The 14,049-nt window shown below is 45.5% G+C and overlaps 1 protein-coding gene across 3 annotated transcripts in view; it reads right to left on the bottom strand.

The window, feature by feature from the left end:
• Positions 1 to 1,173: 1,173 nt before the first annotated feature.
• Positions 1,174 to 14,049, bottom strand: part of Armc8 (armadillo repeat containing 8) — a 94,084-nt gene continuing 81,208 nt past the window's right edge. For all 3 annotated transcript variants that reach the window (XM_041676892.1, XM_041676893.1, XM_041676894.1), the window contains 4 exons: positions 12,670 to 12,765; positions 8,884 to 8,956; positions 7,375 to 7,468; positions 1,174 to 3,662 (listed from right to left, as the gene is read on the bottom strand). In XM_041676892.1, coding sequence (XP_041532826.1) covers positions 3,629 to 3,662; positions 7,375 to 7,468; positions 8,884 to 8,956; positions 12,670 to 12,765 — 297 coding nt within the window. In that variant the 3' untranslated portion in view covers positions 1,174 to 3,628. The remainder of the gene's footprint in view (positions 3,663 to 7,374; positions 7,469 to 8,883; positions 8,957 to 12,669; positions 12,766 to 14,049) is intronic.

The raw sequence follows: 14,049 nt of genomic DNA, 5'->3' as shown, positions 1-14,049 counted from the left end.
GCTCGCAGCAGGCAGCTCTTCACTGGGGCATTATGGTTTCTGTCCACCTAACCAGAGAATTCTGCTGAGCACTGCACTGACTCTAAAAAGGATGGCCCAAGTTGCCTGAAGGCATGAGACACAATGTGGGGCCTACTGCTTAAAGTACATAACCTTAGGCCACCTCTGATGTGTACCCCATGATCCTCCTCAGGATCTGTCCTGGGCTCCCTCATGACACTGTGCTCAGCAGCTGACAGGATGGCTGTTAGGGCGTTTGGATCTCGCAGATCCTCTGTTCAAGTACCTGATATGTGGAGTCAAAGGGGTGGGTCCACTCTTAAGTGCTGGCAACACCAGAAGCAGAAGCCTGGAGCGGCAGAGACAGAATGGACGGTTCTGCCATCCTCGGTCCTTACAGTTCTCAGCTCTCCTTCAGGAGAGGTCCTGAAGAAAAACTTGACTCATGGGGTAAATGAATGAGCCTAGAGGCTCAGGGATCAGAGAAGACAGACCTACCCCACTTAGAAGGCATTGGGACCCCTCCTGCTGGGTCTCCACCAAAACCTAGAGTGGCAATGTCCCCTTTCTTGGGCTTTGCTTATTTTCCCTAAGGAAGTAATGAAAAGGAGGGCTGGCCACCTGGTTTTCCACTTATGGTCACTTTGGGTACCCCAGAGATTCACACCACCAAAATTCTCTTTCCTTAACACCAACCTCATTGTCTTCCTTCTCTGTCCTCATGCTCTGGGGCAGGTGTCCCTGGACTTCTATTTCCAGTGAGGCCTTGAACTGGGAGCTGTGGTCAGGTTTAGACTCAGAAGGCAGCACAGTGCAGAAGTGAGGGACACCTGTGTGTCCCTGCAGAAGGACGGCAGTTGCTCGTTTGTCATGCTCAGTCTGACTTCAGCCAAGTGGTGGCAATGGCGTAAGAGGCTTGGGTGAAGGGGAAGACACGACACAGCAGGTTGGGAATGGGTACCATAAAGGGTTTGCAGGCCAGGGAAAGGAGTCCTCAGACTATGCAGGTGCCTCTGAGAGCCATAACTGGCTTGAGGTATTGCTCTCCATTCTGCAATGCAAAACCACCTCGCGACCTTCGTTTACCACAGATCACAGCCTCTGAAAGCCGTCCGCATTACCTTCTACCATTTCCTTATGCTCCAGTCATTTGGAAAACAGACTCCTTTTAAGAAGTTGCCATGATTTTTCTTGGCTTTTATTAGCATGTGTTAAAATCATATTATCCAAACACTACCAGAAGAACACATATTGTTCTGAATAAAGTGCTTAAGGAAAAAAAATGCAACTTATTAAATTGGACATTCTTTTCTAGTTTATAAATTTTGGGTTACAATCAGGGCACAAAGGAGAAACAGAATGCAGTATTAGAGCAAGAAGCTTCAGTAAGAACTTGGGTGCAGACATAAGACCATGTCCCATTTTCCCCACTTCCTTGCTGACCAAACACTGCACCTGCATAAAGCAGCAAACAGCTTTGTTTTAATAAATACATTTCCCTTCATTCAAATCAGAGAAGTTAATTATAGTAAAGCACTTTTTATGTGACCATTGCTTATACCCACAGGCAAGATCTATACACAGAGTTCAAGGCGTCTTCAGCCCTCTCATGCTATTTGGGTTTGAGATTGTCTCAGCAACGTACTATTGGTTTCTTTGTACTGGTACTTTCTAAAACTGCGCTGTAGCATTTGTTACAAATGCTACCCAAGGGTACAGTCTCAGACCAGAAGTAGCAATGAGCGGGCCCTCTAAGGCTTCACTCCAGTACACTAGGTTTCCTTTGAGCTAGTCTTCCCATATGAGCACTCAGGACACCTGCACAAAACCCAAGTTCTGTGTGACAGCTTTCAAATCAGTGATGTTGGGGGGGATGACAAAACAAAACAAAAACCTTGGAAATCTCTGTGTTTGCATCTCGGGTGGTCATATGGAGAACAGGAAACATGGCATTAAATACATTTAAAAACATTCATTTGCAATAAACCAGATTTAAGTCTCCCAAGGAAGGTGTAGGCTGGTGACAGAGCAGCCTGCAGGTGGGCAACCCTATCAGGAGTGGCTGATGGGAAGGTGTGGACCCCGGCAGTTGCACACACGCACTGCAAGCTTAGGACCCCAGACCTCACACCAGTCTGCCATGCTCTGGCCTCCTTCTAGTAAAAGGAAAGGAAGACTGGTTCTACCTCTGTTGAGTTCACCTTGAAGGGACCAGAAGTTAGAGCAGATGCAAAAAATAATAAAATAATGAAAATAAAAGTAAGAAGTCATCTTCAGTAATCCCGGGGAGAATCCCTTCCCTTCCCTCAACGTTTCGTATTTTAGCTTCATTCAGGAAAAGACTTCCCATCTCATTCTAGCAGAGCATAACAACCAGGCATCCCCAGCTACCGTGTGGCCTCGCTGGGATGGTCAAGAAGAGGCTTTCTGGAATTAGAAGGAAGCTACTCCTATCTTACTGTTTCTTTCTAGGATTGTTTGCAGAACAAGCTGGTCTCACAGTGAGATCTACTGCCGCAGGAAGCACAAAGTGATCTGGCTTGTTTTCAGGAGGGGGCAACCTGCTCTCCAGGTCTGTTTCTAAACCCTGCCAGACATTGCTACACTAAAGACAGGATTTAGGGGAGCTGGGAGGCTCTCGGTCCCCAGTCCTGTCAAAGGCAGTCCACCTGGTCCTCTCTAGGCTTCCACTATCAGTAGTTCTATCTCCCTCTGACATTTCAGAACCCTAGTGACTGTTGTCTCACTTCTCCATTCCACTGTCCTTCTGACTTGGAAGCCTGAGAGCTTATCAAATTAGGCTGAAAAAAAACAAATCAAGAACAACAAAAAACTGTACCTGCTAATATTAACGGCAGTAAGAGGCTAGCTTACTATCTGCACAGCACCATGTACAGCGCCTGTTATTCAGGCGAACTGTAGCCAACTTTTTCTTTGTCTTTTTTTTCTTTTTTTTTGTTTGTTTTTATAAAGAAAATCTATGTAAGTTGAGGTTCAGAAATGCATATATTTTTTACTTACAAATATTCATCTGACCAAAATTCAACATAACTTTTATGGAACACTAAACAATTGTTTTGCTTTTAAAATAACATTTCATTCAAACTGTATATAATTCAGTAAAGTTTTTTTTTTATACAGCAAGCAATGCTTAAACCCTGGAAAATCTGTAGAAAAGAGATTTTCACACAAAATAAGAAAAGAAAAATCTGAGGTATCCTTCACCCACACAGCCATTCAAACTCTCATGTACACACACACATGCACACACACACATTCAGACACACACACACAGACAGACAGACACACACACCATTCTTGCTCACAAAGTGGCTGCAGCATAGGCAAAAAATTGTAGGTCCAAAGGAAAATGATTGATTGTTCTAATAAAGAGTCCAGGTAGCTCAGAAACAAAACAAAACAAAACACAATAATCCTCTGAGGAAATTACTACCTCAAAAAAATGTTCTCAAGATGAATTTGAGATCTAAGCCTACTAAACTGCTTTGCAAAACAGCTCCCTGCAGTCCAAGGTGACGTGTGCAAATAGAAGGAGTCAAATGAGGCTAGCTCCTGCACTTCCTTAAACAAAGGTGGGGGGGTGCTCGCAGGTGCTCGGGCTCTCCCGTCATGCCAGGTACTGCTGCAGCGCCGTCTTTGCCCTGAAATCACAAAGTTCCCGTTAGCCACCATCTCACAACTGGAACTGAGGAAAGTATCTTCGTGACTAATGGTAGTTAGGAGGGAGCTGGGCTGAGCCCAGCTGAGCACCTACCTTATGGGGTCAGCGTGGTCTGCAAGAGCTAGTTCCAGGATAGCTAGGGCTATTACACAGAGATAACAGCTATCATCAGAAGACATTTCCCTGGGGTTCTCTTGGACAGCTCTACGGTGTTCCTACCGTTGAGATGGTCTGGAATCCTGACTTGTTCTTACTGCTGTGTGCATGTTATGTAGCAATGCCTAGGTCTAGGGGAGGACACTGGGAAGCTGACAAAAGGAGAAGGTACCTGAAAGGGGGCCAAGAGCCTGTCAGGTGAGGTCCTGGTTCAAAGGCCCCAGGACTATGAAGGTTAAAGTTTGGCAGACTACAAAGAAGATACAACTGTGGGATTAGGCAGTCTGTCTTTAGAAATGGTCTCCCTGCCTAGCTTAAAAGAAAAAGCCCAAACTGGTAGTTGCTATTAGCTGATCAAAGCGGTACTAATAGCTTAGGCCAATGATAAAGTGGACTCAATTGCAGCTACTACTATAAAGTCAAAGGTAGAGTCTTACGAGTTTTTTTTTTAATTTGTTTTTTATTTTTATTTTATTTTTTTTCGAGACAGGATTTCTCTGTGTAACAGTCCTATCTATCCTGGAACTAGCTCTTGTAGACCACGCTGGCCTTGAACTCAGAGATCCGCCTGCCTCTGCCTCCTGAATGCTGGGATTAAAAACGTGCGCCAGCATTGCCTGACAGTTTTTGTTTGTTTTTCCATGTGTGTTTGACACAAAGTTACTGTCCCTGGAGTCTTAGTTGGCCTAGAACTCACTATGTAACCTGTTCTGGCCTTGAACTGGCAATGATCCTCCTGAGAATGCCCCCCCCCCCCCCCAGGGCTGAGATTACATGCAAAGTTCAAGAATTACCTTGTTTAGTTGACAGACTTTAATGTGCCAGGTCATCCTGTACACATAGTCTATAAAACTATTGATTCAGCCCATGTGGTGGTGTGTATCTGTAACAGCACTAGAGACATGAGCAGGAGAAGGACAGGGTGAGACACTGATCTCTCACCAAAATAAGGGAACCTGCTGCTTCAACTGTCAGATCTTTCTAGACCTAGTAGGCTGTTTGATTCCTAGGGGGCTCCAGAGTGTGCTCATTGTGTTTAGACTTCCTGTTATCTAAGGAGTCTTTCAGGACAGACAGGCTGAGTAGCTCACTCCTTTTTTCTTCCCAAAGGCAGGTTCTTGCCACATAAATCAGCTTGCACTGCAGCAAGGCTGACCTCAAATTCACGGTCCTCTTCTCAGCTTCCTGGGTGCTGAGGTCACAGGTGAGCACCCCAACCCCAGATAGCTACCTTTTCTTTTTAAAAGGGGTTTGCGTGTACAACGTGGAAACCCAAAACATATGCCACATAAATTTGGAGACACAGCACCAGACTGGCCAAAAGCAATACAGGCCAGAACCCACACCTATCCCAGTTCATGTTCATCAAGTCTGTTTTGAACTTGAGATCCCCCAAAGACAATTTTAAGTAGGTTTTCTCTTCCAAGCAAATCTGAGCAAAACTCCCAATTAGCAGCCCGGCTCTCAGTGAGAGCCAGCAGCCATGGAGGGAAGGCAGAGACTCCAATCTGCAGCTGACCTCACTTACATTTGGTTCTTTGCTCATCTGATTGGCACCTGGGGCTACAAATTACTCAGACTTATCTAACTTACAGGACAATAAGCTTCAGGGAGGCAGAAGCCCAGTCTCCTCTGTATGCTTTGGGAGTTTAGAATTACTAGACAAAATAACTAAGACAGCATGAATGTTCTACAGGTACTATGGGAGCAGAGAAGGTGCTGGCATGGTCGCTGAGGGAGTTCTGAAGAATAACTGTCACTGGGCATGTCTCCCCTTTGCTTGCCTATCTGCCTACCCTACTAGTTGTTCCTTCTGCTCTCTGCTGGAATTTTCTCACCTGCCATAAATGGTGACAGGCCTTGGATCTCAGTTCTTAGCACTTCCCTTTCATCTTGTTCTTAAATCTCTCCTTCAATGACTTTCTCCAGCTCCATCTGAACACCATTCAAATCTACACCAGTCACATTTCCCCGAGCCCTTGGATATCAGACATGCACCCTACAGTTGGCATATCCAGGCAGGAATTCAATCCCGTCTGTCCACCTAATTCCCCATATCCACGTCATCTTGGTGCCCTCTACCTCGTTGTTCAGGGTCAAACCCAGATACCTTCCTTTGCTCTTGTTCTAAGACTTCATGTCCTGCAGACTTGCTCTTGTCTCCTTCCCTCAAGGCTCTCTAAAAGCCGAAGTCCTTATTACCACAGGGTCCTTCCTCGGAGCCTCCTGAAGAGCCTGGAAGGCTCTCAGAGATTTGCTGGGTTTGGCCCCTCTCCCTGTGATCATTCCCCTTCATGACTCTATTGCTCTTCTTGTATATCTGCCCTTCAGGATATGAAATTCTCCCCTGTACCTCATGGCCTTTCTACTAACTGGGCTCCCTGCCTGGAATATTCTCCCTCTAAATTGTGTACAGCACTTTTCAACCAGGCCTATGATGAGCCACCACACCCTCAGGCACCTTTTCTAACTATACGATATGAGAGAAATGTTCTTTATTCTTTATGTCCCCTGCCATCACTGGATATATATCTATTTGTTCATAGTATCTGGCTTTTGTACTAGGATCTAAGTTGCACATGAGCAAGTACTTCAAGTTATTCACCCCTTTTATAGTTTATATCTAACAGCGAAGTTACTGGAATACAGAGTGGGTAATTTTTGAAAACACTGAACAATGGAGACATGAAGGGGAGACACCTAAGGTGGCAAATCACATGGGGCAGAATGTGTAATGCCTGAAGGAATGACGTTATGGGGTGGGCACGAGATAGGTATGGGTGTGAAAGGCAGAAAGCACGAGGGCTTCTGAACTATCTCAACATGCAGAGAGTAAGAACGGATATTCCTAGCTGTTCATTCTCACAAGTGAGGCTGTTATAAGGGAGTATAGGAAAAGCATCTTTTGGTGGGTGGCGGGGACAGGAACAGGAAAAGCATCTCTTAGTTGGCTGGATTTCTATTTCTCTTACCCCTCCCGGGAGTGGTGAGCTCCTTGAGACTGAGGCCCCTGTTGCAATGGCATAAGGCAGAGCTCAGTGAAGCTCTGAGCCAATGAGTGTTTCACTGTTAGTCTCTGTACTTCCCTAAAGAAGCCACATGCATTTCTACTGTAACAGTCAAGGGAATGTAGGGAGTCACCACTGGACCCTCTTCAGATAACCACTAAGATGGCTCAAACTCATGTTCTTCCTGAATACGATGAGTGTTTACGTCTCAACTATCTCCACTGGATAAAGGTGCTTGCTGTTAAGCATGACAACGGGAGTTTGACCACCATCTCTACACCCACAGAGACCCAAACAAGTTGTCCTCTGACTGCCACATATGTGCCATGGCACACCCGCACACACAACCATAGTATGTATATAAATAAATGTAAAAAAATCAAATGTCACTGCTAGTTCACAGTTAAAAATGAAATACAACAACCCAAAACATCAAAAGGCTGGCTGACTGGGTTACTAAAACAGCTCAAGCCTTTCACAACAGAACTGAGGGGGGCCCAAAGCAAGGCCCTTTATGTTAATACTCACTTGTCACAAAGGTTTGAGTCTGGCGACTGACTCAGTTTGTGTAGAATATCTACAATGCCCATGTCTCGTAATTTATCCTGGCGCTCCTGGGAACCTAAAAGATTGAAACTACTAGGTTACTGGACATGGTGCAGGCCACCGCTCTCCTCCAGCTTCACTAGAGTCACTCACTCCAACCCTTCTGTCCCCTGCCTCCCCCATGGAGCTGGAGTCCTTCACACCAGAACTTTCTCACAGCCTCCTACCTGGCTTCTCTGCCTCCTGAACCCCACCCTGGGTTCTGTTGATAAGTTAATTCCTTTTTTTTTTTTAAAAAAAAAAAAAAACCAAATTTATTTATTTAGCCTGCATGCCTGCACACACCCCAGAAGAGGGCACCAGATCTCATTATAGATGGTTGTGAGCCACCATGTGGTTGCCGGAAACTAAACTCAGGACCTCTGGAAGAGCAGCCAGTGCTCTTAACCTCTGAGCCATCTTTCCAGCCCGATAAGTTAATTCTCGCATGGACTCGGAGTCAGTCACATTCTTCCCCTTGCACAAGACCCTGCGCCACTAGGAAGCAGCTTTTAAGGACAAGCCAACAGTCTCTAGCATGCCTTGGTCCTCCTTTTCCACTCCTTGCTGCCTCTGTGATAGCACACATGACATTTCTAATCTCATACTGCTCTGACTTCCAATTAGAATATTACTAGCCTGAAGCCTGGCTTTGGTGTCCTGGGTCACATACAACTCTTAGTATCAAGGCCTGTGGGTTAAATCTGGTTTTGTTTCCTTGTTCTGAATGCAAAGTACATGAAGCTCCCTGGAGTTTCTTCCCCACTAAACAGCCTAGTGACTTGTTCATGCACTACCCTCTCTACACCCAGTGACCCAGACTCTCTAGGGTCAGGTTCCAGAAACCGTACTCATAGGCTTTCCCAGCTGACTTTAATGTAGCCAACCTGGAGCTGAGATGCTCTCTGCAGTCTGACTCCTGCCTTGGTTACATAAAGAGAAACCCAGGAAGCACGAAGAACCATCCATTCCTAGAGCCTGCTTCTGATTTAAACTGGCTTGGCGCAAAAACGGATTATGGAGGTTAGGTGAAAACCTTTCACTCAAGAAGGTTCATCATCAAGAAGGTTCCTGCACCGCCTCGCCATGGCCCGCAGGGACATTATGTTATCTGGATAGTCTCTAAATGTGCATCCTCAGCACAGAATGAAAGGCCCAACATGGGATCATCTTCCCTCTCACATTCTTCTAAGGCAACTCAGTGCTCTCTTCACCAGTTCTCTCAAAGGTAGAGACTAGTGCTTCCTTCTCATACTTACCCTGTAATCTAGTACCAGGATAGCTTGAAGTGTGGGGTGGGGCCACATCTTAGGTTAATACTATTGATTCTCACAGCAAGCTGTTTCTGTGATATTAGGAACCAGCTAGGCCAAGTGTGTGGGGTTTCTGCTTTCCCTATATAAACATTTCCTTCCAAAATTTTCTTTGGGACAAACCTCACCAATATCTTACCTTCCTCTTCATTCCATATGAGGTTTGATATACAAAACATAGCGGCAAGCTGCAGTTTGACATGTGAGTGACCCTAGTGATGTAGAAAAGGAATAAAAATCAAGATGGGGTAATTTCACAGCACATCATTTTTCTCGTGATAGGTAATTCCAAGAGCCCACAGTTCTGAGTCACAGGCCACAAACCTGAGGAGCTATAAAGTTAACATTAAAGAGGGTAAAGGTCAGGCTAAAAGCATAGGAAGTGGTGGGAAATCTCACCAACTGAAGAGTGCAACCCTTGCCAAAAGATGAAAATTTAAAAATCATCCAGTGGCCAAACGAAACAGCTGAGGCTACGGGTGAGAAGTTTGTGCTTTGAAGCATGTGCCCAGAAACAAAGGTACCTAACAGCTCTATGTGTCGACTTGCCTGTGCTCTCTCTCTTAAGTTACTGGCAGCAAGGACCTGGGCACCTAACATGTCTATGCTCTCAGACAGCCCATTCTCTCAGTCACTGCAGTGATGAACTGATGCAGGCTTCATATTAGTTCTTCAGCTACTATACTGCTCAAGTAGTCCAGTTAAATTCCTCTGGGATAGGAAATGAAGCTGTGGTCAGGAGGTTCATGAACAATCAGATTTAAGCACACTTTATAGTTTATTCTCTTTAATCCCAGCACTTGGAAGGCAGAGGCAGGCAGATCTTTGTGAGTTTGAGAACAACCTGGTCTACAAAGTGAGTTCCAGGACAGCCAAGGTTACACAGAGAAAACCTATCTCAAAAATCAAAAAACAAACAAACAAGGGCTTTAAATAATTTATGTACATCCGAACACCAACTGCATGGTATGCTTAAGGATTTCTGGAAGGCTAAGGTGGACTTCACTGCAGGCAGGACTACAGATTTACCAAAACAAAAACAAACAAACAAAAAAACCCAAAGACCTAGGCATGGCTTCCTCCACCAGAAATTTTGGTGGTTCTTCTTTTGCCTGTCAGTGGGTTTAAAGACATACTCAGTGATTTTCAGTGTGGGCTCATTAAGCCAGAAGAGAATAAACTTGTCATCTGCTTCCAGCCTCTAGCTAACAATAGTAAACTGAAGAAATGGACTTACAGCATTTACTACTAAGGAATTAATTTGGCACTCATTCAATAACAAGGGAAGCGGGAGTGCTAGGAACTTAGCTTAGGTGAATATACACAGACAATCTCTTCTAAAGGGGCAACATTCAAACAGAGAGTTAAAGAGAAGGAAGGAGCTAGATGTATAAAAATCACAGGGCTATAGCTCCAAACAGTAAACTTCTTGATGGGATCTGATGGGTGCACATTCAAAGAGTTTGTAGGCTCTTGTAGGCTAGAGTAGGGACTGCGGGTTCCATTCTGAATCTAGAGGAAGTCCCTGAAGATTTACAAGAGACAAGATTAGATTTACATTTTTAGAGCATCACTTTGGTTGGGGAAATTGGAGTATAGTTCTAAGGCTACCTCTCTCATGAAGGCAATCAAACAGAAGAGCAAGCGCTTGGACACCAGTAGAGGCGCAGCAAAAGGAAGATGTGAAGATTCCAAACTGGTTTTGAGAAAGGGTTCACAGGACATGCTAATCTAGACAACCATGTGGACAGGGCTGGAGAAATCAAAGTAACATCTGATTTGAGCACTGCAGGAGATGGCAGAGGGGGAGACATGGAAGTTTAGGAGAGACCGACTTAGAAACAGTCCAAAAGGCTGTCGGACAGCACAAAAGAAGATGTTGAGTAGGCAGGAGGGTACCAAGTCCAGAGTCCTGAAGGGACTTGGATACACCATGCTTTGGATAACCTTTAAAAATGACTCAGAGATGAAAAGAAAAACAACGGAAGAGATGAGAGTCTGTTAGGCTAGTGGCTTTCCTCCATTCATATATAGGAATCACTTAAAAACCTGGGTAACTAAGACATATCCCTGACTTTTTTATTAGATGAGAATCTTGGCAGGGCAAGGATAAGGCAAGCTGTGAAGCTCCTTAGGGGGCTCTCTACTGTGCAAACAAAGCTAGAGACAAGCAGCGGCAGGAGAGCAGACAGGGGACCGTCTGGGGTATGGTGTCAGGGAAGCCAAGAGGAAGAGATGTTTCCAGGAGGAAACAGCTGGCTGTGTTCATGTCAGCTCTCAGTAGAGAGCACAAGGAAGGAAAAGAACTCTCAGACTGGGCATCGCAGAGGTCATGGTGACCTTCACTGGAATCGCTGCAGTTGAGTGATGAGGATGAAGCCGGATTAAGTAGGTTAGAGTCAATGCGGAGGCAAGAAAGGAGTGAGAATATGCAGAGATGCTTTTAGAAAAGGGGGGTTTTGAATAGCAGTAGGGGCCCTGGTGTACAAAGACGGTGAAGTTAGGCTCCATCCTTCCAGTGCTGCAGAATGAGCCCAGGGCATGTGCACTGGCGATGGTCTACCACTAAGGGAACTTTCAAAACACAAGACACTATGTGGTAATTGAAAGACAAGGGATTTACCAGTTTAAGAATAGGTTTTTAATCAACAACCACTGAGTAGGTATTGGGCCAGGTGCTATGGAGGTGCAGATATAAAAGGGTGCACATAACAACTCAATCCTCACTCTGACAGAGACAGTAGATACCCAGAGCTGTATCACTAATAGACTGAGCTGCTCTGAAGAAAACAATGCTACAAACACTTGCACAAGAGGGGGCCCCGAGATGAAGTATCAGTTCAGCTCAGATCTGAAGGGTGAGGAGGTGGGTAGAGAAGTGTCCCAGGTGGACAAGTCAGAACAGATAAAGGACCCGAGGTAGGAAGGAATGTGACTTCATTTAGGAGCTAGAGGACAGCCATGTAGTAAACAACAGGAGGAGGACAGAATGAATCAGGGACACCGTGAGTCAGGCCACACAGAATGTACCAGAATTTGACTCAAAGGAGCTGGGAACTGGGGGTGTCAGGGCATGTGGATCTCATCTTCTGTACAATAAAGAATAAGGCGACAGGAAGCAATGGGGACTGGAGAGTTAAGTTTAAAAGATCAAGCAAAAGTATGAACCTATTCTGGGGAAAAGGGAGGCACAGCTTACTAGGAAATGCATGAAGGGCACAAGATGATTTGTAAACATGAATTCCCCCCAGCTTTTTTCTGCAATTATTAACTATGAAATGTGCAGCAAAGGGAAGACAGCTTTGCTGGAGGAAGGATGGGGGAGATGTCCCTCATGGTTGAATGCTATGGTGAAAATGGACAAAATCAAAGAAGATGGAGGCGCTGAACATCAGATTTTGGTGCTAAACTGACAGTGTTCCATGATGACCACATGACATAGCAGTAGGTGGCAAGGTATGTTTAAAAGTAAACATGTCGCTGGGCGGTGGTGGCGCACGCCTTTAATTCCAGTACTTGGGAGGCAGAGGCAGGCAGATCTCTGTGAGTTTGAGACCAGCCTGGTCTACAAGAGCTAGTTCCAGGACAGGCTCCAAAGCTACAGAGAAACCCTGTCTCAAAAAACCAAAAAAAAAAAAAAAAGTAAACATAGAAGTAAGGTACCAGTTGTCTAGAGGACTCACCCACCATGAGACTGAGAGACCTGAGGGAGACAGGACTGAGAACCAGGAGCTCAAGTCTTCAGTTAGAGGGAGGTGGTGGGCAACACCACAGCACATTTTTAGAAGCTCGGCTTGCTTTTTCTATTTTGGGATAAAACTCTCTGACTCTGTTAGAGTAGTGAGCATTCTTCTACAGTTTGTTTTCAGCTACAATGCTAGAGCCCTTGTCTTCTAATTCTGTAGCCAGGAAGACTAAGGCTTACCATATAATATTTGATTTTCTGTAGGATGTCATCATTGGTCATAATAAGTTCTTTTGCTGTTGTCCCATCTGCTATGTTGGCTAGGATGCACAGCGTCTGGAAAAGAATAAAGAACGGGGATCAAAAAAGCTCCCTCAGGGAACTAGAGAGATGGCTTAGTGGTTAAGAACACATGTTGCTTTTGCAGAGGAATCAAGTCTGGTTCCCAGTATCCACATGATAGCTCACAACCACCCATAACTCCAGTTCCAGGGGATCCAATGCCCTCTTCTGATTTCTGTGGGCACCAGGTACACACACAGTGTGCAAACACAGATTCAGGTAAAACATACACATAAAATAAAGTTTAAAAATGAAGATTCCGGAAAATCATGGGGAATTTCTCATCTGAAGGTGCACAGCTTCTCATGGGTTCTATCATGAACGCACTGATTCTCATCTCCTGTCATTACTGTCAACCACAGTAACCATGTCCAAGAGAAAACCTATGTTATACAAACAAGGATGCAAACACTTCGGTCATTTCTTACTGGGCTTTCAGCCATAGTTATGTAAAGGTTGCTGCATCACCACATTAAAGTTATCTTTTCTTAAAAATGTGCTTCCTGTCCATGGCCCAGCAGCAGCTAGGATCTGAGCTGATATCTGTGGCTCCCATTACCACTGAGAGCTGTGAGGATTCCAGGGGACTAAACAGACATCTGAGACCATGTTGGTATCTGAGGGCCTTGCTGCCGCAGAGCCATACTGATCTAGGTGGCTTATGCTGCCACTGATGGTGATGTCCGAGCCCAAGCTGCTGGTCCATGTTCTTACTACAGCTGGGGTCTGTGATGTTCATGACCTGTGTTGCCAAAGGGGGTCATAGAAACCATGCATGTTGAAATCCAAGGGTCATGCTGGCCTGGATCTGATGGCACGGGCCCAGGAGAGCTGGCTCTACCCCTTACCTAAGGGCAGCTCCAGTGGCCCAGACCACACCCTGGGCCTTGAGTTGGCCCTATCGATGGCCTGCTGGAGTGTGTAGAGGGACTGGTCCTGCAGAATGATAGCCACAGGATCCCTGACTCAGGGAGATGACAGGACATCCAAGAGGAGTTTGGGTGAGTGCTCAGTGATGACGGTGTGACAAAGGCCTTTACCAGACCACCACCTCACTGCAACCAACACTTTGTGGGTGGGGCTGATTGCAAAAAGAGTATACGGTGTGACACATCGCGACACCCAAAGCTACTAGGATGAATGAAGAGGTGTTGGAAAGACGGAGGCGCAATGGTGGGTTATTTCACTTGTTTTGTTTTCAATTTATTTTTTAGAGTTGGAGGAGTTTCTTTGGGGGGGGGATACTGCACGGGAAGGGGGGATATGGAGGGACTGGGA

The sequence above is a fragment of the Microtus oregoni genome, unplaced genomic scaffold (genome assembly GCF_018167655.1).
Source record: "Microtus oregoni isolate MIOR12 unplaced genomic scaffold, Mior012 000028F_ref0000031, whole genome shotgun sequence".
NCBI classification, from domain to species: Eukaryota; Metazoa; Chordata; class Mammalia; order Rodentia; family Cricetidae; genus Microtus; species Microtus oregoni.
Note: the sequence above shows the minus strand (reverse complement) of the source record. Positions and strands in the feature narration are given on the sequence as shown.